We start from the raw sequence: 24,535 nt of genomic DNA on the forward strand, positions 1-24,535 counted from the left end.
CCTCCACTGCCGCAGCCGAACCACCTGCTACTGCCCCCGCTGGGGCATCAGCAGCGACGGGCACCAGGGTGAGCTGCTGCCACGTCCCTCGCCCCCTCTGACTCTGGGGAAGCCCCCCCAGCCGGCGGGAACAGCCAGAGTAAGAAGAAGGGGAAGGGCCCTGCTAAAAAGACCTATGGTCCGAGGTGCTGGGGGTTGCCGAGGCTGTGCCAGGTCGCCTGCTGCACCTCCGGGCCCGTATGGAGGGGCTCGTGCTCAACCTCGTTAACGTCTATGCCCTGACATCGGGCCCGGAGCGGCTGCAATTCTATCAGCAGGTGTCCGCCTTCCTCGGCACCTTGGATCCTCACGAGTGCCTGGTCCTGGGTGGGGACTTTAACACCATCCTTGAGGAGCGGGATCGCTTGGGGACCGAGCAGTGCCCGGCCACCGCGGACGTCCTCTGAGAGATAGTCGAACACCACTCCCTGGTGGACATCTGGCACGACCACCACCCGGATGACATTTCCACGTTCACCTTTGTCCGGGTGGAGGCCCATCAGTCGTGCCACTCCCAGTTGGACCACATTTATTTATCACACTTCCACCTTTCACGAGCCCACTCCTCCAGCATCGGGCCGGCCCTCTTTCCTGACCATCATTTAGCCACCGTGACGGCCTCTTTCTGCACGGGGCCTATTTCGCAGGAGTGGTGGGTGAAATTCTGTGGTCTGCGTTGTGCAGGAGGTCAGACTAGATGATCATAATGGTCCCTTCTGACCTAAATATCTATGAATCTATTGGCACTTCAACAACAGCTTGTTGGAGGATGTGGGCTTCGTGGCATCCTTCCAGGAGTTCTGGCTGGCCTGGCAAGGACAGCGGCATGCCTTTCCCTCAGTGCGGCGGTGGTGGGACCTGGGGAAGGTGCGTCCCCGGCTCTTCTGCCGTGACTACACCTGGAGCGCCAGCCGACGGAGGGATGAGGCGATAGAGCAGTTGGAATGGGAGGTCTTAGAGCTGGAGAGGCATCTGGCCGCCAGCCCCGAGGATCCGCCCCTCTATGGAGCATGCCGGGAGAAGCGGGAGGAGCTCCAGGCCCACGAGGACCATCGGGCTCGGGGCACCTTTGTTCGATCCTGCATCTATCTCCTTCGGGAGTTGGATCACGGCTCCCGCTTCTACACCCTGGAGAAAAGGAGGGGGGCCAAGAAACACGTCACCTGCCTTCTGGCAGAAGACGGCACCCCCCTCACGGATCCGGTGGAGATGTGTGGGAGGGTGAGAGCCTTCTACGCAAGCCTTCCGAGGGCTCCGATACAACTGGCAGCTCCTTTATCTCCATCCGAGAGGTCTTCTGCGAGACCTCTCTGGGCTGCCAGTCTTCTACCAGGACCTCCTCCGGACCTGGAAACGGCTTTCAACGACCAAGTCTGTGGCGGCCACCGAGGGGGCAGATCTCCTCACGGAGCCCCTGCTACACAACCCCCAGCATCGCGTGCAGGTGGTGGAGTCCCCCTCAGTGCACCAGAGGTTGGTCCTGGCAGAAGTCACCAGAGTTAGAGACCTCCTGGATTACGACCGGGGAGACTGGCTGGATCCCCTGACGCTCGCTCAGTGCATGGGGCTCTCCAGACCTTGTACTCCCTGGCGCGTACTTCAGGAGGTGAGGGCCGCTTTGCCGCCCGTTGCTTGGGTTTATCTCGACCGGGTACCGCACAAAGGTGCGCCCTGCCTACCCTCCACCCCAGGCCTGCCAGACCTTTTCATCAGGCCCCTGCACCGTGGGCCCAACTGACCCCCTTCACCGTGAAACGGCGGCAAGAGATGCAGCCGGTCTGCTTCCAGACCATGCCAAGCAAACATCTATACACGCTCGTGCTCCACACCCTTCATGCCCTCACCCTCATGTCCTGCCCCAATACAAAATGGCGGGACCTTCTGCCACCTTTGGAGGGTGAGGAGCCCCGGTGGGCCAGCCTATATTACACCTTGGTCCCGAGGCCCAATGGGGATATCAGTTGGCGGCTCCTCCACAGAGCCCTGAGCACGGGCGTCTTGTTGACGCGGTTCACCTCTATCCCAGACACCTGCCCCTTTTGTGGCGTGAGGGAAACCCTGGCACATATATCTGGAGTGTGCCAGGCTGCAGCCCCTATTCCGGCTCCTCACAAATATTTTATTATGTTTTTGGTTGCACTTTTCCCCTCACCTTCTTATTTACACACTCCCTATCCGCGGCCGCACAAAGTCACGGGATCTCCTGGTCAACCTCCTCCTGGCCCTAGTTAAAATGGCCATCTATAAAACCAGAGTGAGGAGGTTGGCCGATGGAGTCTCCTGTGACTGTGGGGCCTATTTAATCATAGAGTCATAGAGTGTCAGGGTTGGAAGGGACCTCAGGAGATCATCTAGTCCAACCCCCTGCTCAAAGCAGGACCAATCCCCAATTTTTTTTGCGCCAGATCCCTAAATGGCCCCCTCAAGGATTGAACTCACAACTGTGGGTTTAGCAAGCCAATGCTCAAACCACTGAGCTATCCCTCCCCCTCTATCCCATCCTCCGTCCGTTCACGTCTCCAGGCAGAGTTCCTGTGGGCGGCATCCACTGACTCCCTTGATGCCTTTGAGGAGCAGTGGGCAATGTCCGGGGTTCTCTGCTCGGTGTCCCCGTCCGGTTCCCTTCGTTTGACCCTTTGACCGCACTCCTGTCCCTGTTGTTTCATTAGTTGTCCCCCGGATTTATTTGGTGTCCAGGTCCTGTGGATCCCCTCTTAGGCTGTGGGGGGGATTCTTTAGCAGTGGGCTAAACTTCCCGGATCCCAGTAGGATCACTCTCCTATAGCCCTCTGGCCCGACCCTGTCACAGAGACTCTGTAAGTACTCGGACAGAAGAAACACTATAGTATCATTTGTATATCAGTCTAGGTTGCAAAGGTCAGGCCAGAAATAAGGCACATTTTTTACTACAAAGTTAACTGTTGGAACTCAGTGGATTTCGTCACTTGGAGACTTTACATTGAGTTGGGTGTCTCCCTGTAAAAAAGAAAAAAGCATTAGCTCAACCACCAGGCAGGGGCTGGATGCCAGAATTGCTGGGTGAGGTTCTCTGGCCCATTCTCTGCAGGAGGCCAGACTAGATGATCAGAATGATCCCTTCTGGCCTTAAGTCCGTGGTAACTGCAGTTTGGTTAGTGTGTTTCTTCCCTGATCCACTGGCATATGCTGTGCAAAAGGAAAATCGGTGCCTTGTCATGACAATTTGGTCCTGGGTGCGCTGCAACAGAGCTCAAGAGATTTCGGAAATCTCTACTGCACATCAGGCTGACCTAATGTGAAAGATTTTTCTCTTGCTTTTTCTTTTCCCCTCCAGCTATGAGGAGTTGTGAAACATCAAAGGTTTGTTTCTGCAAACCTGAACACTGAATGTTTCAAAATACCCTTTTCCCACCAACCTGGGAACAGTTTTGAAACCTCAGCTACACCATATTTCATAGAAACATTTTTCTGGAGCTGTTCTGAATTTTTTGAGTCCCCTACCTGCCACCACTTCTTATAATAAAGTAATGTGCAAAAAAAAAAACCCCAAGCCCAACACCCTATTAATGCGGTGTTAAAACTGCTCTGTTAACATCACATCAGGAACTGCAGAAGTCAGTCCCCTAGCACTGGGGTTTCAAGCCCATTCAAATCGTGTGTGCGTTGTACTATGCAGTTACGGTGGCAGCTGGGGACCCCAGGGGAGATCCCCATTGTGCTGAGCACTGACCAGATGTTGAAGTAAGAGTGTCCCTGACAGGCACAGGTGGGAGGAGCAATGGAACCCGCCAGCAGGGGGGTCAGCATGGTGGTTGCAAAGGGCAAGCTAGTGCTACCACTGTTGTTGGCTTGATTGTAGTTTTGGGGGTGGGTTTTGCTGCGGGAAGATTAGCTAAAGGGACTAATGCAGGAGCGGGCAGGGAGAGCGGGTGGAGGGAGTGCATGGGCGGGGTTTGGAGCAGAGAAGGGCGGGAGTAACAATCACCTGCTGGCCTAGTGGCTAGGGAGTTGGGTGCGGACTCAGGAGAGCTGAGGTCAGGTTCCCATCAGTGCAAGGAGGATAACAACAGTGCCCGGCTGGCCTGCCTGCCTGCCTGCCAGGGGTGTGCCCAGGTAAATGCATTACAGGGTGACATGCTCAGCTGCAGTAGTGTGGGGGGGTGTCACAGCAATACCTACAGCAGATGAGATCAGAGGTCCCTGATGCAGCAGGTGCTGCAGGGGGGCCTGGAGACCACCTGCTCCCCAGGATTTGTCTTGGGACCCATTGGAGGTCTGGGGACTGGCCCTTCAGTGGGTTTTTACTCCATGCATTTTTCTGTGGCGCTTCCTGATCTTCAGGGCATATTGCAAGACCCATCTTCTCCCTCCGCTTGTGGAGGGGGCAGATGCTGTGCTAAGGCCTGGTTAAGCTGGGATTCTGATTGGCATCTTTATCTTGGGGATGCTGCTGGCAGTAAGGTCTGGTATCTCTGAAATGAGGTTCAGGGTGCTGGAGCCTTGGAAATCTTCCCTTTGTGCTATAAACCTAAATAGATAAAAATATGAATCCAACCTGGTACTGGTTCAGGGGAAGCCCCGAGTGAAACTGAGTAGAAACAAAGAATGACGTTGACCAGCCTGGTGTCCAAGCTGAGAGAGAGGCGGAAAACGGCATTAGAGGTCCTCCTTACGTGCTAAGAATCCACTTTCACCCAGCTGGGACAGAGGGAAGGCCATAATCTTATTTTTATTAAAAACATTTGTATGTCCTTTTTATCAGACAAAACATCCTGTTTCTTAATCAGCCTTTACACTGAAACTACAGCCATTATGTCTGTTCTCTCCGCATCCCTGGCCTTGTTTACAAATATCCTTCTCTCATTTGTTTATATGAGTTGTATTGTAGTAGCCCCCAGGGGCCCCAGTTCTGGCCCAGTGCCCCATTGTGCATGGTGCTGTACAAACACAGAACAAAACAATGGGCCCTGTTCCGCAGAGCTTTGAAGCGAATGCTTGTCAGGATGCAGAAATATCAATGGTTTTGTTAAATAAAATAAATTGGATTTTTTTAGTTGAAATCAAATACATTTTTTTAAATAAACTAGTTACATAGAATCATAGAATATCAGGGTTGGAAGGGACCTCAGGAGGTCATCTAGTCCAAGCCCCTGCTCAAAGCAGGACCGATCCCCAATTAAATCATCCCAGCCAGGGCTTTGTCAAGCCTGACCTTAAAAACTTCTAAGGAAGGAGATTCCACCACCTCCCTAGGTAACGCATTCCAGTGTTTCACCACCCTCTTAGTGAAAAAGTTTTTCCTAATATCCAACCTAAATCTCCCCCACTGCAACTTGACACCATGACTCCTTGTTCTGTCATCAGCTACCACTAAGAACAGTCTAGAGCCATCCGCTTTGGAACCCCCTTTCAGGTAGTTGAAAGCAGCTATCAAATCCCCCCTCATTCTTCTCTTCCGTAGACTAAACATCCCCAGTTCCCTCAGCCTCTCCTCATAAGTCATGTGTTCCAGTCCCCTAATCATTTTTGTTGCCCTCCGCTGGATTCTCTCCAATTTTTCCACATCCTTCTTGCAGTGTGGGGCCCAAAACTGGACACAGTACTCCAGATGAGGCCTCACCAGTAATAAATAATTTCAAATGCAAAACATAAGGGAAAAAGGGAAGCTGCTATAACCAAGGTAGTTCTATTTAACTAACGATTGTAAAATGCTGGTTTTGTTTATTAATGTAGAGTCTTAGTCCTAGGCTATGGCACATACTGCTATTGTTGTGCTTTTTTAATAAAATTCCGATTTCTATTCAAATGCAGTTTGACACATCACAAGTTTAAAAAAAAAAAAGGTATTGAATAAATAAGAAATGCATTATAATTTAACATCCCTGTGGCAGGGAAAACACCACAGCAGCCCAACACTGTAGCATTTAATTTCAGAAAGAGGAACTACACAAAAATTACCAAGTTAGTTAAACGGAAATTAAAAGATACAACGCCAAAAGTGAAATCTCTGCAAGCAGCATGGACACTTTATAAATTTATAGACACCATAATAGAGGCTCAACTTAAACAGAGGCCCAAATTAAAAAACATAGTAAGAGAACCAAAAAAGTGCCACTGTGGCTAAACAACAAAGTAAAAGAAGCAGTGAGAGGCAAAAAAGCATCCTTTAGAAAGTGGAAGTTAAATCCTAGTGAGGAAAATAGAAAGGAGCATAAACACTGGTAAATGAAATGTAATAATATAATTAGGAAGCCCAAAAAAGAATTTGAAGAACAGCTAGTCAAAGACTCCCAAAAGTATCCTCTGTGGGGGAAGGATAGCTCAGTGGTTTGAGCATTGCCTGCTTAAACCCAGCGTTATGAGTTCAATCCTTGAGGGGGCTATTTAGAGATATGGGGCAAAAATTGGGGATTGGTCTTGCTTTGAGCAGGGGGTTGGACTAGATGATCTCCTGAGGTCCTTTCCAACCCCAATATTCTATGATAATAGCAAAAATTTTAAGTACACCTGAAAGCAGGAAGCCTGCTAAACAACCTGTGGGGCCACTGGACAATTGAGATGCTAAAGGAGCATTCAAGGATGATAAGGCCATTGTGGAAAAACTAAATGAATTCTTTGCATTGGTCTTCATGGTTGAGGAGGTGAGAGAGATTCCCTGACCCTGGGCCATTATTTTTAGATGACAAATCTGAGGAACTGTCCCAAATTGAGGTGTCATTAGAGGAGGTTTTGGAACAAATTGATAAGTTACCAGGATCAGATGGTATTCACCCAAGAGTGCATATTGGGCTGCATTAGTAGGAGCATTGTCAGCAGATCGGGGGAAGTGATTATTCTCCTCTATTCAGCACTAGTGAGGCCAAATCTGGAGTATTGCGTCCAGTTTTGGGCCCCCCACTACAGAAGGGATGTGGACAAACTGGAGAGAGTCCAGCGGAGGGCAACAAAAATGATCAGGGAGCTGGAACACATGACTTATGAGGAGAGACTGAGGGAACTGGGATTGTTCAGTCTGCAGAAGAGAAGAATGAGGGGGGATTTGATAGCAGCCTTCAACTACCTGAAGGGGGGTTCCAAAGAGGATAGAGCTCAACTGTTCTCAATGGTAGCAGATGACAGAACGAGGAGTAATGGTCTCAAGTTGCAGTGGGGGAGGTCTAGGTTGGATGTTAGGAAAAACTATTTCACTAGGAGGGTGGTGAAGCACGGGAATGCGTTACCTAGGGAGGTGGTAGAATCTCCTTCCTTAGAGGTTTTTAAGGTCCGGCTTGACAAAGCCCTGGCTGGGATGATTTAGTTGGGGTTGGTCCTGCTTTGAGCAGGGGGTTGGACTAGATGACCTCCTGACGTCTCTTCCAATCCTAATAATCTATGATTCTAAGATGTCCTAAACTAATGATTCTATGAAGAGTTCTGAAGGAACTCAAATGTGATATTGCAGAACTACTAACTGTGGTTTGTAACCTATCATTTAAATCAGCTTCTGTACCAGATGACTGGAGAATAGCTAATGTGATGACAGTTTTTAAAAAGGGCTCCGGGGTGATCCTGGCACTTGCAGGCCAGTAAGCCTGACTTCAGTACCAGGCAAACTAGTTGCAACTATAGTAAAGAACAGAATTGTAAGACACATAGATGAACATGCTTTGTTGGGGAAGAGTCAACATGTTTTTTGTAAAGGGAAATCATGCCTCACCAATCTACTGGAATTATCTGAGGAGGTTAACAAGCATGTGGACAAGGAGGATCCAGGGGATATAGTGTACTTGGACTTTCAGAAAGCCTTTTACAAGGTCCCTCACCAAAGGGTCTTAAGCAAAGGAAGCTGTCATGGGATAAGAGAGAAGGTCCTCTCATGGATTGGTAACTGGTTAAAAGATAAGAAACAAAGGGTAGGAATAAATGGTCAGTTTTCAGAATGGAGAGGTAAATAGTGGTGTCCCCCAGAGGTCTGTACTGGTCCCAGTCCTATTCAGCATATTCACAAATGATCTGGAAAAAGGGGTAAACAGTGAGGTGGCAAAATTTGCAGATCATACAAATCTACTCAAGATAGTTAAGTCCAAAGCAGACTGCGAAGAGGTACAAAGGGCTCTCTCAAAACTGAGTGACTGGGCAAGAAAATGGCAGATGCAATTCAGTGTTGATAAATGCAAAGTAATGCTCATTAGAAAACGTAATCCCAAATATACATATAAAATAATGGGGTCTAAATTAGCTGTTACCACTCAAGAAAGAGATCTTGGAGTCATTGTGGATAGTTCTCTGCAAACATCCACTCAATGTACAGCGGCAGCCAAAAAAGCGAACAGAATGTTGAGAATCCTTAAGAAAGGGATAGATAATAAGACAGAAAATGTCATATTGCCTCTATATAAATCCATGGTACACCCACATCTTGAATACTGCGTGCAGATGTGGTCACCCCACCTCGAAAAAGATATATTGGGATTGGAAAAGGTTCAGAAAAGGGCAACAAAATGATTAGGGGTATGGAACAGCTTCCATATGAGAAGAGATTAATAAAACTAGGACTTTTCAGCTTGGAAAAGTGACGACTAATGGGGGATATGATTGAGGTCTATAATGTCATGACTGTAATTTACTCTTTCTCATAACACAAGAACTAGGGGTCACCAAATGAAATTAATAGGCAGCAGGTTTAAAACAAACAAAAGTATTTTTTCACAAAATGCACAGTCAACCTGTGGAACTCCTTGCCAGAGGGTGTTGTGAAGGTAAAGACTATAACAGGGTTCAAAAAAGAACTAGCTAAGTTCATGGAGGATAGGTCCATCAATGGCTATTAGCCAGGATGGGCAGGGATGGTGTCCCTAGCTTCTGTTTGCCAGAAGCTGGGAATGGATGACAGGGGATGGATCACTTGATGATTACCTGTTCTGTTCATTCCCTCTGAAGAACCTGGCATTGGCCACTGTTGGAAGACAGGATACTGAGCTAGATGGACCTTTGTATGGCTGCTGTTCTCATATTGTAAAAAAATGTAAAAATTAAGAATCTGAATGAATATAAAATGATATAAAACTTAAATCAGTGTATAGATATAGTCTATCCTCCTGGATAGGAAAAAGAAGCACCCAATTTTGTGTAAATGTTTTTAGTTGCAAATGTACATATTTTAATGGTTACCAATCAGTGTGAATCAGCCATTCTTTAGGAAAGTAACTAAAGTACAAATGCAAAACATGATTAAAATCAACTGTTTAAATTAAGGTTTCCTGCTTGCATGATTTAAATCATGATTAAAATCAGTGACTTAGGTCAATTCACCCAGATGCTCATAAACCATTAAGGGGCAAGTTTTCAACATCCTCATTCTTAAGGCCTGAATTCTGTTCACTTATTGTGAGGTCAGTGGGGAAATCGAACCCAGCAAGATTGGACCCTTATGTTGCTAAATCCTCTGGCTGCTTGCCTACCACTTCTGAAAATTAAATGTTCCAGCTGGTCTTACTGGTCTTAAATGTTGCTTTAACTCGTAGGTAAATATCCCTCCCTCCCTCCCTGCTGTGGATATCGGCTTTCAAGGTAACTTGTGGTGGGGAAACATAAGCCCCAGTAACAGATGTTCTTCCATATGGCTGTACTGAACAGGATCAAAGATAAGGCGAGGCTGGTCAGAAGGTTGCTGCACCTCTTCTGAAGCGAGGCAGGTGCCGGGTTTTGTCAGGGGAGCCCTGCACTCCTGTCCCAGCACATGAGAGCCGGTTGACTCTGGCATCTAGGAAAATGACCTTTTTAAAAAAGTTAATTTGTTCCTCTCCTCTCACATCTGAGCTCCATGTGCAGATCCACAGTGTGAGGCGATGAGCCTGAGTCTCTGTAGGCAGCTGTGCTTCAGATGAGCAAGGCAAGGGGGCTGCCCTGGTACTCCCTTCCCTTCCTATAGCACCTTTCGCCCAAGAACCTCGTGAATTAGAACTGAGTCTCGCAACTAGCCAAAGGACGGCACCAGTGCATTAAGAGACAAGGCAGGTGGGAGGTACTCGGGCGGTACAAGGACGTCTGGAGAACAGAAGGGAGAGTCATTATCTCCATTTCACAGGTGGGAAACCTGAGGCGTAGAAAGGGGAAGGGACTTGTGCAGTCACACAGTGAGTCTGTGTCATAGGCAGGGATAGAATCCAGGAGTCTGACTTGCCGACAGACCCGTTCTACCCCAGCATGACGCTCTTCCCCAGGCTCCAGGCAGTCAGCTGAGCTGCTGAAAGGCTGAGGAGCCATGAGCAATCTCCTGAGGCAGCCAGTCCGCCTGCTGTGGTTTGTGTCCGTGTGCTTTAGTTGTGTGTGATGAGATGAGTAAACACTGTAGGCACCAGTTCAGCTTATGAAACATCTGGTGTGAATGTCTCTTAATTGCCCCTGCTTCCTTAGGCAGAACTCCGTGTCCGGGTTTACCTAGGAACCTGTTTAATGAACAATGTTCATTGTCACACTAACCCCCAGGTCCCGCCAAGTTAAACACGCGGCTTTCACAAAGGCAGGGAGCGCTGCCCTGGCTGCTTGCTGAGTTCAGGCAAACCCCCTCAGGCTTTGGAATGCTGTCAGACTAAACTGGAGCCCAGGGTTTGAATTAAACCGTATGTGAAACCGAAGGCGAGTTGAAACATTGCTAGCTTTTTTTTTTTTACATTAAAGTTTATAAGGCTCAGAAAGGCAGGGCTCTGTCCAGCGCTGCCTGGGAGCAGCAACACCGCCAAGCCAGAGGGGCTCGGATTATTTGGACAGCAGCAGTGTGAGAGGCCTGTTGTCCAGACCCACAGAAAAGAGACAGACCCTGCCCCAATCGAGCTGACAATCAAAGTCCAAGAGGAGAGACCAGCGGATACAACAAACTGATGGGGGGAGGCGCATGGCAGCAATGAGACAATTAGGACCAGTATAAGTGATTCCCGTTGTTTGTGTGCGCTCCTCCAGGGGTTGTCTGGCTGTATCTGCCTGTTGTCACTTGTCTTCTGCTTAGATTGTCTTACGCTGATTGGGGTAGGGACCTTCCTCTTGTTCTATGATTGTACAACACCCAGCACAAGAGCCCTACGCTACTTAACGTTTTGATCAATGGCCTGGAGGAGAAAACAAAGTCTTCACTGCTAAAGTTTGCAGATGACACAAAACTGGGGAAAGTGGTAAATAGTAAAGAGAACAGGTCACTGATACGGAGTGATCAGGGCACAGGCGAACAATGTGTTTTAAGAGGGTTAAATGTAAATGTCTCCATTTAGGAACAAAGAATGCAGGCCACACTTACATGACTGGGGACTCTGTCCTGCTCCGCAGGAATTCTGAAAAAGATTTGGGGGTTGTGGTGGATAATCCAATGAACATGAGTTCCCAATGCGATGTGTTGGCCAAAAGATCTAATGTCATCCTGGGATGCATAAACCGGGGAATCCTGAGTAGGAGCAGAGAGGTTCTTTTACCTTTACAGCTGGCCCTCTTGTGATTGGTGCTAAAATATGGTGTCCAGTTCTGGTGCCCACAGTTCAAGAAGGATGTGGATAAACTGGAGAGGGTTCAGAGAAGAGCCATGCGAACGACTAAAGGATTAGGAAATGTGCCTTATAGTGATAGACTAAAGGCGCTTAATCTATTTAGCTTAATGAAGAGAAGGTTAAGGGATGACGTGATCAGTCTGTAAGTACAGGCATATTTAATAATGGGCTATTCAATCTAGGAGAGAAAGATATAACATGATCCAATGGCTGGAAGTTGAAGCTAGACAAATTCAGACTGGAAATAAGATGTAAATTCTGAACAGGGAGGATAATTAACCACTGGCGCAATTTACCAAGGATCATGGGGGATTCTCCATCACTGCCCACTTGTAAATCACGATGGACTGTTTTTCACAAAGCTCTGCTCTAGGAATGATTGGGGGGCAGTTCCCTGGCCTGTGCTATGCAGGACGTCAGACTGGGTGAGCACAATGTTCTCTTTTGGCCCTGGAATCTGTGAAGCTGAATGTATGAAACAATGGGCTCCTAGTCCCTAAGTGCGGCTCCCCGGTGCTACCAGCTTACAAGGATCACAGTATATGGGAGACCCCATGCCCATCATCCTGCCCCTGCATTGACAAAGCTCAGTATTCAGCCCACATCTTCTCTGGTAGAGGTATCTGGAGAAGCCATGGCTCTTGGCCCATCTCTCTGGCTACTGGCCAGCACAGCTCAGTTGCGTGGCTTTGGTTGGATGACTCTGGCCACGGACAACCTCCCAGCAAGGGGCTCGTGGAGGTTATGTTGGCAGCGTAGCCCAAGCAGCATCGTCTGGCAGCTGTCTGATGAGGCTGAAGTTATCCACGCAGTCAGGCAGCCAAGCACCCGATGCTCGGTCCGTAAAGAGCTCTCTGCTGCAGAGCCCCCGTGGGAGGGTTGGTGAAATGAGCACAGCTAGAACCTGCAGGCTAGCAGGTTCATATCTAGTGAGGTCCTGGGTTCAGCCTTTCCACGGCTCTCCCTGTCAGGGCCGAGCCTGGGGACGGGGTGGTGGCACCCCTGCAATGCATCTTCACGATGAGATGCATGGGGCCAGATTCCCAAAAGCTCAGCTCCCAGATAGCACCCAAAGAAGGGCTAATTTTTCAAAAGGGGTCAGTCAGCACCCCATCTGCTGGGCTCTTCGGAAAGGCCAGTCCAGATTGTGGGTGCTGTTCCCTTTGAAGATTCTGGCCTTATCTGAGGCCTCTCCTGCCTGTCGCCAGGGTTGGGGGTGGGCCTTGGAAAAGGACCCACCTCTTCCTTCTCACGCTGAGCCTTGGCTGCGGGAGGTTAGGTAACACTGTACTAAGCCAGCTCGCAATCTTAAACCAGACAGACTCGCCAGTCACATTAATAGGCCTGATCCTGCTCTCTCAGCAGTGGTTTATTTTTTAATAGCTGTAATTCTGTTGAGTGTAATGGATTTACTCCTGATTCCCTCGTGGGCGAGTGGGATCAGGATCAGGCCCTCTCTGTGCAGCCCTGTCATACTTTAGACTTGCTGCCGGTCCTTTAGAAAGCATTGTCTCGTTTCACACCAGTGCTTCCAGTGAAAGGGGCAGGCGCTGTCTCTACCAGCGCTGTCATGTGGACAGCTTGCTCCAGCGAGCCCGCCGGGCTGACAGCGCTCGACAGTAAGTGGATCCTAATCACTGCGGCTCTGTTTCCGCCCGCCCCTGCCAATGGCAGAGAACCGGCGCGCAGAGAGGCAGGCTGTGTCTCGGGGACCTTTGTGTTGGGCCGCTCCAAGCCACATGCATGTGGTGTGGGCTGTGTTGCTTTGAGCGTGATAAGCCACCCAGCTAATCCCAGCCTGCCACGCTGACAAATGGGCAGCGGTGCCTTGCCTGTCTAGCACGGCCGGCCGCAGTGACTTACTCTCTTTGCTCAGCAGGGGTTAGAGGCGAGTTTTCCCAGAGTGGAAGAGGGTGTGTAACACATGGAGCTGGCCCTGAATGTACGCTCATGTCTGTCCATGTGTGATCCTGCAGGCGGATCCCCCGTGGCATGGAGGGGTTCAGCGTGCACATGGCCTGTCTCATGCCCCAGCATGCAGTGAAGTGGGGTGTCAGAAGCATGGAGAGGAGGGGTGGCTAAGTTAATCTGGCACATAAAGATCTGGGTTCATGTCTCCACTCCCCTAGAGACTCCAGCGTAACTGGGCACGGCCCTGGGTATGGCTTCCCTGCAGCCGGGAGTGAGCCCCTGGAGCTGAGCTTGGGGGCCAGCCTGCATCTCCACGGGCGCAGCAGCCTCCCTGCTGCTATCTCCAGTGGGCTGGCTTTTCTCTGTGTGCCCAAGAGCCAGGCTTCCTCTCAGCTGCAGTGTGGATGGACCCTCCGGGCCTGAGCTTCCCATCTGTGTGCTGAGGCTCCCGGCCTGGCCCCGCCACACAGGGCGGCTGTGCTGACGTAACGACTGAGGCACTTAGACTCTGCAGTGCCGGGGCCCAGCTAAGTACCATAGACAGACATCAGGCATGTCGATTCTGCTCTTCCCCGGCCTTGCCAGAAGCCCTGTTGGCGGGACCTCGGAGATGGGAGCGTTGTCAGCCTCAGAGTACTGAATCGTTTCCAAGGACCCCTTTTCTCCCAGGGTCTGTTGGGCGAGTGAGGCTTAGATGGGTTTGAAAATAAAGCTTTAAAGAATCTGGATATAAATTGCTTCCCAGCTCTGTGACTCAGTTTCCCCTTCCAGGAGCTAGAGAGATGGGTCATGACCCTTCCTCTTCTCCAGAAGCCCAGAGAGACTTCGGGGTAGGCAAGCCCTGAATTTCGAATGTTAAAAAACAAGCAATGGGGGCAGACTTCTGCTGCCCATTTTTTATACAATATAAAGAAACAACAAACCAACCTCAAATCCGTTAGTCTCCCCTGCAAGGTCAAACAGAACGGCCATCTCGAGCACCCTCTCTTCAGCTGCTTACGTGTAAGGAGCATGTTGGTCAGAGGGGCCAAATTCACCTCTGGGTTACACTGGCACACTGATTGCAGTGAGGGTGCACAGATGGGGTGAGGGAGACCTGCCCGAAGAGGAAGGGGGTGATAAATGAGCCCCTCTTGCACCGATTTGGCATCCAGTGTGTGCACAAAAGGAGCATCACGTCCCCGTGCCAAGGTCAGAGGGAGGAAAAATAACTAAGAGGGGAGTGTAAGATGCGGGAGGAGAGTCTAGGCAGTTCCACCTGATGTCCTCTGGCTTATGCCTGCTGTTTAACTTACACCTGTGGTTACATCAACACTGCGTTCAGCCCAGGCTCTCCTTACTCGAGTCCCATCTTACTACAGTCAGGCTACCAGAAAGGAGCCCCTCCCTGCCATGGAGGTAGGGCTGTGTGACCAGAGCAGTCTCGCAGTCCATGCAGCCAGGGCTAGGGGAAAGGGAGTATCAACTGACGCCTTCCTGAGGGAGGGCTGGGGTCTATTCCCAGCTCCACCACTGGCCTTCTGGGAGACCTCGGGTGTGGCCCGCAGAAGAGCTGGGCTGGCATCTGTGGGCCTCAACTGTGGGGTCCCCTGGAAACCGTTCCACTGGGTCCCTTGTGCTTCTCCTCCTCCATCTGCATTGTTCCCCTGCAGCATCCTGTGCTCTGTCACTGCAGTGACTCCTGCTTGCACCCTCTACAGCCTGGGCCTGTAGCTTACCCCATTTCTGCCCAGACGAGAGGAGCTAGGGCAGCGTGAATGTGAGACCTTATCTGTCCCAGCTCAGCCCCTGCATGTGCCAGGTCACAGCAGGAACAAAGCAGGCATAGACAATCGTGTATCAGACTTGGGTACAATCAACAGCGGTGTAATTCACACATGCTCATGTCATGGAAGGACAAGGAAGGGGGCATGACATTATGGCCCTGGATAGACCAAAAACATGGATAAAACTTAACTGGTGACCATGTGGGCCAGGAACATCTGGCTCTCACATGGAAAGACTAATAGAATTTCTGTGGGCTTTTCTGTCCAGCGGCTCAGAGAAGTGGTAACAGCTGGGGAAGAACATTATCGGGAAGCATTGTTGCAGGGGCGGGTGTTGGGCTCAGTTCTTCTCTCATCTCCATTGTGACGCCCCAGGCCTCGTGATGTAAGTGGGAGGAGAGTGGGACCCAGGTTCCGCGTGTGCCCAGGCACTGACCAGCCTGACCCCTACGGAGGCAGGTGGCACCTAATGGTTTTGCAAAAGCACCTGAGCAGGTTAGCCCCCAACTCCCATGGCAAGTCGACTCCTCCAGGCGCCGTGAAATCCCACTGTGTCTGCCTGCCTCTTCAGGCCCCTAGACCCCTGGGGAAATCTGGCCTAAGGGCCTGGCGTACACTGGGAGTAGCTCCATTGAAGCCCCTGGGGCAGGTTAGGGAACTGGCCCTGGTCTGTTCACCGGCCCCTGCCAGCGTGATGGCGATGAAAACGCCTCTTGGCAGGTGGTCCCCAGCTACAGCCAGGTGGGGCGGGGTGTGAAAGGCCGTCCTCACACGCGTGTTGGACCCGATTCTGATCCTGTGATGGTGGGACTCCATCTGCCCGACTCTGATCTCAGTTACACCAGCGTAGCTGGGAGTAACTCCAGTAATGTCGGGGCAGCGCGCCTGGACTCAGCCTGGCACAAGCTGGGTTCTGTGCCCCGGGTCCAGCGGGGTGTCAGCAGGAGTCAGGCCCGTAGCGCTCCCAGTGTACACGGCTGGTGCTGTGAGGGTCTTGCTCTAGCTCACCTCTGTGCTTTCTCTTCCAGTCTGAATACCACTATGAATACACGGCTTGCGATAGCCTCGGCTCGCGGTGGAGGGTGGCCGTGCCGCACACCCCGGGACTCTGCACGGGCCTGCCAGACCCCATCAAGGGCACGGAATGCTGTAAGCTACTGGCCTGCCCCAGCTGACTTGTGCTCACTGCACAGGTGGTGACTGGGGGAGGCTGCATTTTTCACATCTCATCTGTGCCACTGGCTTCCGAAACATTCCCCACCCAGCTATTAAAGGGTGCAGGCCTGCTCCTGCTCCCTGTGAAACTGGGGGGAGCTTTGCCACTCACTTCCTGAGCAGCAGGGCAGCAAATATTAGGTCTGATTCTCCTCATGGAAATTAGGAGTAACCCCCTGAGGCCCCATTCCCCTCTGACCCCATTGTAAATCAGGAGTAACTCCATTGAGGTCAGTGTAGCACCAGTGTGAGTGAAGCAGACTCAGACCCTGTATATCTGGGGTCTATTGAGTATTTTTCCATGCAGTGATTACTGTAAGAGAGGCTCCAGAGAAAGACAGTGTTTCGTAAGCTACGGAATAACACAGGGACGAACAGAACCTGTCTGCAGATAGGAACAGGCATTCATTAATCAAGACTCAGCTTCTTTTCCATTCCTGGGGGAGATTAGAAAGACAGGACTGCAGCAGGGGAGCCCTTTAAAGTGAGCTTTAAAGTTGCAGCTGAAGAAGTGGGTTTTTACCCACGAAAGCTTATGCCGAAATAAATCTATTCGTCTTTAAGGTGCCCCCGTCTCCTCATTGTTTTTAAAGTGAGCTGCGTATCAGTTCAATCAGATGTACAGCCCATAAAATGGGGATAGCCCTGCACTGGGAGTCTGTGATCCTGGCACTCCAGATGCAATACAAATGCTGGGGATCATTGGCTGAACCCTGTTCTGTGTCCCCCTCTCTCCTCTGAGCTCTGTCTCTGGGGTTCTGTGTTACAGCTTTCTCCTGCAAAGCGGGGCAGTTCCTCGACATGAAGGACCAGTCGTGCAAGCCGTGTGCCGAGGGCAGGTATTCCCTGGGCACTGGCATCCGCTTCGATGAGTGGGACGAGCTGCCCCACGGCTTCGCCAGCATTGCAACGAACCTGGAGATCGACAACAGCTTCTCGGAGTCCCTGGAGAACTGCACCACGTGAGTTGGTGGTTGCTGCGCCCCAGGGCACAGCCGCCTTGAATGGAGCCGGGGCTGCAGCCAGCATCCTTGGCCTTTCGTGCCGGAGAGCCCGGCTTCCAGGAGCGCTGATCCCCCGCCCTCCAGCTGCAGTCAGTGCAAGCTTCTGGCCACTAGCACCTGACAACCAGGCTTATGCCATAATTGGACAAATCAGGGTGTTTCTGCTCTCGCTTGCCCAGTCTCACACGTCTTTCCATTGACAGTGACTCTACTCCTGATTTATACCAGGGGAGTAAGGGGAATCAGGCCCAGCCTCTACCCCTCTACCCCCACTTGGGCCCCTCAGAGGTCCCCTGCAGTCTCCTCTCTGGGTGAAGCCCTGAGTTCTTACAGGGTCTTCCACAGGAGCTCAGCTTGTTCCCAGTAGCTCCTCTCTCAGCTGAGTTCTCTGGCCTTTCATGGGACCAGGTGTTTCAGTCCGTCCTCTGACCCGATTAGCCCTGCCCTCTCAGGCTGCTTCACTGCCTATTACAGCCCAGGCAGGGCTAATTGAACAGGGCTGGCTGGCCCCAGGCCTACTGGCCCCTAGTGGGGCAGCCTGCCCTGCCACACACACCCTGAAGGGCGTTCAGACCCTCAGATCTAGGCCGTCCTGGTTGGCGGCTCTGTGCTAGGTAGGTGGAGCCTTGTGCCAGACGCTTTCCCTCTCTCCCATCCTTTAGTCGACTGCCATCAGGCGCCTGCTGTACCGGGTGTTGTTCCCACGACAGACCCATATGATCTGCCTGTGGGTGCCGTGGGGCAGAGCTGTGATCCCCTGCCCCTGCAACCCGCTGCCGCTGGAACAGCGCTTCACCCAGAGCAGTGCAGAGACCTCTGCCCTGCCGCCAGGGGCAGGGAGCATCCTCTCTCCGGGTCCGAGCAGAGCAGCCAGCGGAGCAGAGCAGATCCTGTAGCTGAGCAGTGGGGTCCAATCTCCCAGCCAAAGCTAGTGGTAGCCACAAGTCCCCCTCCCCACTGGTGCCCTCTCACCGGGTCTTTCCCATGGTGGAGCAGAGTGGAGCAGCCACCATGTCCGACTGGCAAGGTCAGTACCGCGGGTCCGGTGGAGGGTCTCCTCACCCGCAGCTGATTCAGCCAAGGACTGTCCAGAGCACCGTGAAAGACCCCATGTCATGGACTCTCAGGACTCGTGCTCTCTCCAGGCTCTGTATGGTCCCTGGGGGGAACCCACTGTGCAGGCTCAACTCTTCACTGCCCCCTTCCTTTAGTTTTTGCCCAGTGCATACGTAACCTGTGGAACTCACTGTTACATGATATTAGTGAGGCCAAGAGCTCAGTAGGATTCAAAAAAATGGTATAGGCATCTCTGGATAAGAACAGCCCTTATCGCATTAACACTTTAGTCTAACTGTGACTATAATCCCTGGCACATCATGGCATGAGCTGGCCAGCAACTCTGAGGGTGGGCTCTGAGCAATTATTCCATCGGCGCTCACTGAATTCTCGCCCCTTCCCCTGCAGCAGCTGGCGTTGGTGCTGTTAGTGCCAGACTGGGCTAGATGGATCCTGTCACCTTCTAGGACCTGCCTCTTGCCCCTCCCCCACTTCCACTCTTCCCATCTTCAGAGTTGCATAGAAAACCTGGCACGCTTGCGGGCACATCAGCCCCAGCTCTCTGACCAGGGAGGGTCTAGCAGCACCGGCCAGGATGCAGAGACAGCCATTTGAAGTCATCTCTGGTGGTATCTTTCTGAGCTAGAGCAGAAACGGCATCTGTGTTGTAAGGAACCTGTCCCTGCAACCAGCCCTAGTAGCTGATTATCATTTGTTAGTGTTACTGTGATGGCCTCTGGCCTCCGAAAGGTGCCAAAGGGCTTTACCAGCAACAGGGGAGGGCCAGATGCACAGGTACTGGTTCTCCCACCACTGAACTGTAGCCACCTCTGGGGTGGTACATGGCAGCTGTTCAACAGCCCACAGCAACCTACCCAGCTGTTTTGGAGGTGAAGGAGAGCGCTGTTGCTGACTGCAGCTGCTGGAGGAAACTACGGCCTTGTCTATATTCAGTTGCATTACTACTAATTTAAGCCAGACTTATATTGATTTAACTTAATTTGGCAAAGAATTGACTTAAGCCTGGTTTAAATCTAATTAAGAGCATCCATGGAAGCCGTTCGATATCATGCCGTTAGTTCAGTGGTCCCAGCCTTCCTCTGGGAATAGCACATTCCTATACCCAACAGACCGTGGCGGGCGCCAAGCACCCTGCTGCCGACATGTCGCCGAGAAACAGCAACGCTTCTCGGTGGCATTTCAGCGGGCGGTTCTCAGGTGGCAGCGCTCGGCAGCGGCATTTCGGCAGTGCGATGTCCCACGGGCGCACACAACTGCCCCCGTGGGCCCACTGCGCCTGCGGGCACCGCGTTGGGGACCCCTGCTTCAGTTAAACCAGGGCACCTCTGAATGCAGACAGGGCTCGGGTAGGTTTTAGTCCCCTCCCTCCAGTCTTCGTGCACTGCAGTCGAGTTTGCACTACTCGCTCTCCTTTGTGGAAGCTGCTCCCGGACCTTGTGTGCATTCCGCCGTCCCGCACAGCTTCGTTTCCCTCCTGGCCTTTGATCACTTCCCACGCCGAGAAGGCGCTCAGCTGCTTCAATCCGAAAACAGGCTTTTCATGAATAACTCTCCCTGGAAGACGGCGACGTGGCACGAGCGAGAGCGTTTATGCAACTTGCAAATGTAACCTACTTCTAGCGTCACTTAAATTATTCATCCCACTTCCGGGCGCACTCCGAGCAGCTGCAGCTCTGCAGAGCCTTGTCCCCTTTCTTCTCAATAGGGCCAGATCGGTCTGTTCGGCTCAGAGCAACGACCAGCGGGGGGGGCAGGAAGGAAGGTCACCGAGCATGCTGCTTTCCAGCCATGTGACAGGCTAGCAAAGGAGATGCGCTAAGGGAAGGCACGGTGGGGCTCCCGGCACGGCTACGTGATCACAGTGCTCAGGGCGGGGCCTTTCTAGTCAGCTGTGCCATTCTGAGCACACCTGCAAATCCCTGGTGATGCCAGTGACTGCACTGACCTGGCTGAGAGCACAGTCTGGCCTGTGTGCTCCACCGGAGCAGGCGGGGAATGTCTCCCAGCCCCAGTGAGCGATGCTGTTCCTCACTTTGTGTAGCTCTCCTTTCCCTGAGCAGCGTCTGGCCTCGGTGCTGTGCTCACTGCCATGCTGTTCTCGCTGTTCCAGCTCAACCTGGGTGCCCCTGGGAGACTACGTTGCCTCCAACACAGACGAGTGCACAGCCACCCTGATGTACGCCGTCACCCTGAAGCAGTCTGGCACCGTCTCCTTCGAGTACATCTATCCAGACAGCAGCATCATCTTTGAGTTCTTTGTACGTCTCCTTGAGTTGCTGCTCCTCGTTGGAGTTCTCCGGGACACATTCCCGTATCAGAGTCTCCAAGGGCTGGTCTGACACACCCTGGGAGGGTCAGGAGGGATTGAACCTGGGACCTAAACACTTGAGCCTCTACTGCAGGGGTGGGCAAACTAAGCCAGCCCGCGAGCTGCACCACATGGCTCCCGGAAGCCACGGCATGGCCCCGCTTCAGCTCCTACATGCTCTAATGGGAGCTGCAGGGGTGGTACCTGCTGCATGGGGCAGCGTGCAGAGCTGTCTGGCCACACCCCCACGTAAGAGCCGGAGAAGGGACATGCCACTGCTTCTGGGAGCCACTTAAGGTAAGCATCACTCAGAGCCTGCACCCCCTGAGCTTCTCCCCACGCTCCTGCCCCAGCCCTGATCCCCCTCCCGCTCTCCAAACCCCTTGATCCCAGCCCAGCCCAGTGCACCCTCCTGCACCCCAAACCTCTCATCCCCAGCCCCAAGCCTACACCCCCAGCTGGAACTTGCACCCCTTCCAGAGCCCCGATCCCCCTCCCGCTCTCCCAGCCCCTTGGTTCCAGCTCAAAGCACCCTCCTACATCCCAAACTTTTCATCCCTAGCCCCACTCAGAGCCCGCACCTGCACCCCAACCCCAATTCTGTGAGCATTCATGGCCCTCCATACAATTTCTATTCCCCAGTGTGGCCCTCGAGCCAAGAAGTTTGCCCACCCCTGCTCTGCTCCCTGAGCTAACCGACCCAGCTGTGTTAGCCGAGGCTGGGGCAGGCTCCTGGCCTCTCACATGGCTCAGATGCCACTACAGGAGGTCAGTCCAGCTGCTGTCACAGTCCCAAGAGGAAACATGCACTGAGGGGTCCCTGCCCATCCCTCTGGCTCAGCAGGAGGTGGTTCACGGTTGCCCTTAGGAGTCTCTTGATGCCCAGCTCCAAGGAGCTGCTGGGAGTGCCATCTGCTTGCACTGTCCTGGAGAGCAGGATGGCCGAAGTGTGGCTGGCCACCCTCTCAGTTAATAAGACTGCATGCTGGGACATGTAGTCTCTGTGGGTGGTCCCTACAGTAGATGCCAGTCCTTCGTGTGATGTTCTAGGGCTTGTGCACGTTACCCATCTCACAGAGCCCAGCTTAAGGGCTTCGCCCTGTGGCAGGCGGTTGGGAGGGCAGTGGAAGTGGTCCTTTCAAAAACAGTCAATGGGGTGAGAAACTGCACTAAGAACCCAGCAGAGAACTGACCTGCCGAAACTGCATCCTTAGCCCAAGTTCCATGTGCCCTAGGTTCAGAATGACCAGTGCCAGCCGACTGTGGAGGAGTCCCGGTGGATGAGAACCACGGAGAAGGGATGGGAGTTACACAGCGTAAGTAGGAGCCAACTGCCCGATCTTCCATCTCCCCAGCACAGTGTGACGCGGCTGGGGGCATGGCTGGCAGGCTGTGGAGACCCACACCTGCACTCACAGCCAGTGAGCTAACCCTGTGTCCCAGGGCTGCTGGAGGAGCTGTCCTGTAGATGGGGTGTTGGGCCAAGGTCCCTCCTCCCCTTCCCTGGGGGTGATCAGTTAAAATCCAACCAGTAGCTGCTGGGGTCGCACGTGCTCAGTGCTCCAGAGTGACTGGTCACGTTAAAAAATCGTGGCCACAGGAGATGTCCCCGGTGTCCCAGCCACCACTCCCTTTGTCAGCACAGCTTGTTTGAAGGCCCAGGATGACAGATGATCTGTTGCTGAGTGCAGGACTGCTAGACTCTGATTCTGTCCTTGCCCATGCCGCTGTAAGTCGGGAGTGCCGGTGCTTGGTGGAGCTGCACCGGTCTGAAGCCAAGTGAGATCAGAGCTGGGTCCCTGCTCTAACCACTGGGTATCACCCCAACCCTGTTTCAACCAGCCTCTTTGGACCCTGCAATGAATTTGCTGGAGCAAAGGGACCAGGCAAAGCAACGTCCCATTTCCTGCCAGGATTTGACCTACCCCCAGGGGGTTCTGTTTAATCTCGTAGGTGGAACTGAGTCATGGTAACAATGTGCTGTACTGGAGAACCACGGCCTTCTCCGTGTGGTCCAAGGTCCCCAAGCCCGTGCTCGTGCGGAACATCGGCATCACAGGTACATGCTCGCCTGCTGCACGATCGCACCAGCCACTCCCAGCCAGCGACAGTCTGAGCTGACTGTGTGTCCTTCCCTCCTGCCCAGGGGTGGCCTACACTTCGGAATGCTTCCCCTGCAAAGCAGGCACCTACGCTGCCACCTCGGGATCGTCCTTCTGCCAGCTCTGCCCAGCCAACTCCTACTCCAGCAAGGGTGCGACCTCCTGCCAGCGGTGTGAGCCAGATGCCTACTCAGGTAACAGGCGGCGTGTTCCCACGCTGGCACCCCGACACACGGCTGCCGTGTTCGGCACCCCAGGGCCTTCTGACAAGGCCCGGCCCGGCTGTGCTGATCTCCCTCCACTACAAACAGCTTGCAGGGCTCGGCCTCCCAGGAGTTCAGGAAGCGGAATACGGCTAGCTGGGAGGGCCTGGCACAGGCCAGGCATCGCCGACGGGGTCTCCCTGACTGTCTGTGTCACTTCCTGTTCCCTGCCCACCAGTGGGATCTCTGGCAGTGCCCCCCAGAAGCCCGACATAGACCCTGGACTTTGCCCCGGGCATTGCCGTCCCCTCCCCCACCCCCGTACTGCTGTTGAAACCAAGCGTGAAGCTGGCTGTTTTGGTATTCCTGCTTGTTCACATGCCAGCGTCACCAGAGATGTCCACGGAGCCCTGTACAGAGAGATGGGACCGAACCTCTGTTGCCCTTCACCCAAACTATGTGGCATGGGGTGAGATAAAGGGGGCCCAAGTCAAAACCTGGGGGGGGGGGCGCGGCAGGTCTGGTTTTACAAAAGAAAACTCTGATCAGGTGTTTAAAATCCCCCGTAGCCGGCTTCTGTGTCCTTGGAAGCAGTTTGTCCCCACTGCCCCAGAGCCCCAAAGGTTCCAGTTTTTCAGGCCTGATATAAAGGGGAGCGATTTTTGTTACAACATTCCCGCAGTGGAATGGTGCATTTACCAGAAACTTCCAACTCTGGAGAATGTGGTGCAGCAGGTCATTCGAAGGCAAGCAGACTTCTCTGGGGTGTCCCATGGAAATGAAAGCAGGCCCAGGAAAGTCCCACCTTCGGGAACCTGTCACAGCAGTAATACCTGTCACAACTAGCACTTTACAAAGGAGGTCAGTATCCGTATCCCCAGTTGGGGAAACTGAGGCACAGAAAAGGGCCGTGACCTGTCCAAGGTCATACAGCAGTTCAGTGGCAGAGCCAAGAATAGAACCCTGGTGTCCTGGTCCAGTGGTCTGTCCACCAGGCTGTCGGCTGGCCAGTGGGCGAACCCATTGCTAGCTGTTTCAGACTGGTCATTTTACAGTACCCAGCACCTTCCTCCTGCAGCGACAAGGGTCTGTTACCCACCGGATCTACCCCGCCCAGCTGCCGACATTCTTGTGTGAGGCTGTGCCAGAAAACCGATGTTCACAGGGCAGCACTTTCACACTGCACAAATATTTGAAGAGGGAAGCACTTACTAGTTTCCACCCTACATGTCTCCCAGTGATTGCTACAGAGCTAATCAGAACTGGAGTACCCAAAGCAGATCTTACCACCTTGTGGTTTCGGCTTGATTGCTGGCCGACAGCTTTCTGGGAGCTGGCAGGAGCAGTGACGAGGGTCTGTGCCCTACAGCAATGTATTGGCCCTGCTGGGCTGGCCTGTAGGGAGGTGGGGCTGACAC

General features: G+C 52.7%; 1 protein-coding gene across 3 annotated transcripts in view; it reads left to right on the forward strand.

The window, feature by feature from the left end:
* ELAPOR1 (endosome-lysosome associated apoptosis and autophagy regulator 1) overlaps nt 1–24,535 on the forward strand; it is a 108,604-nt gene that overhangs the window by 23,261 nt on the left and 60,808 nt on the right. For all 3 annotated transcript variants that reach the window (XM_048826627.2, XM_048826626.2, XM_048826625.2), the window contains exons 2-7: nt 16,237–16,357; nt 17,193–17,385; nt 20,615–20,762; nt 22,048–22,128; nt 22,766–22,871; nt 22,959–23,108. In XM_048826627.2, coding sequence (XP_048682584.1) covers nt 17,225–17,385; nt 20,615–20,762; nt 22,048–22,128; nt 22,766–22,871; nt 22,959–23,108 — 646 coding nt within the window. In that variant the 5' untranslated portion in view covers nt 16,237–16,357; nt 17,193–17,224. The remainder of the gene's footprint in view (nt 1–16,236; nt 16,358–17,192; nt 17,386–20,614; nt 20,763–22,047; nt 22,129–22,765; nt 22,872–22,958; nt 23,109–24,535) is intronic.

This window comes from Caretta caretta, chromosome 21, assembly GCF_965140235.1.
Source record: "Caretta caretta isolate rCarCar2 chromosome 21, rCarCar1.hap1, whole genome shotgun sequence".
Lineage (NCBI taxonomy): Eukaryota > Metazoa > Chordata > Testudines > Cheloniidae > Caretta > Caretta caretta.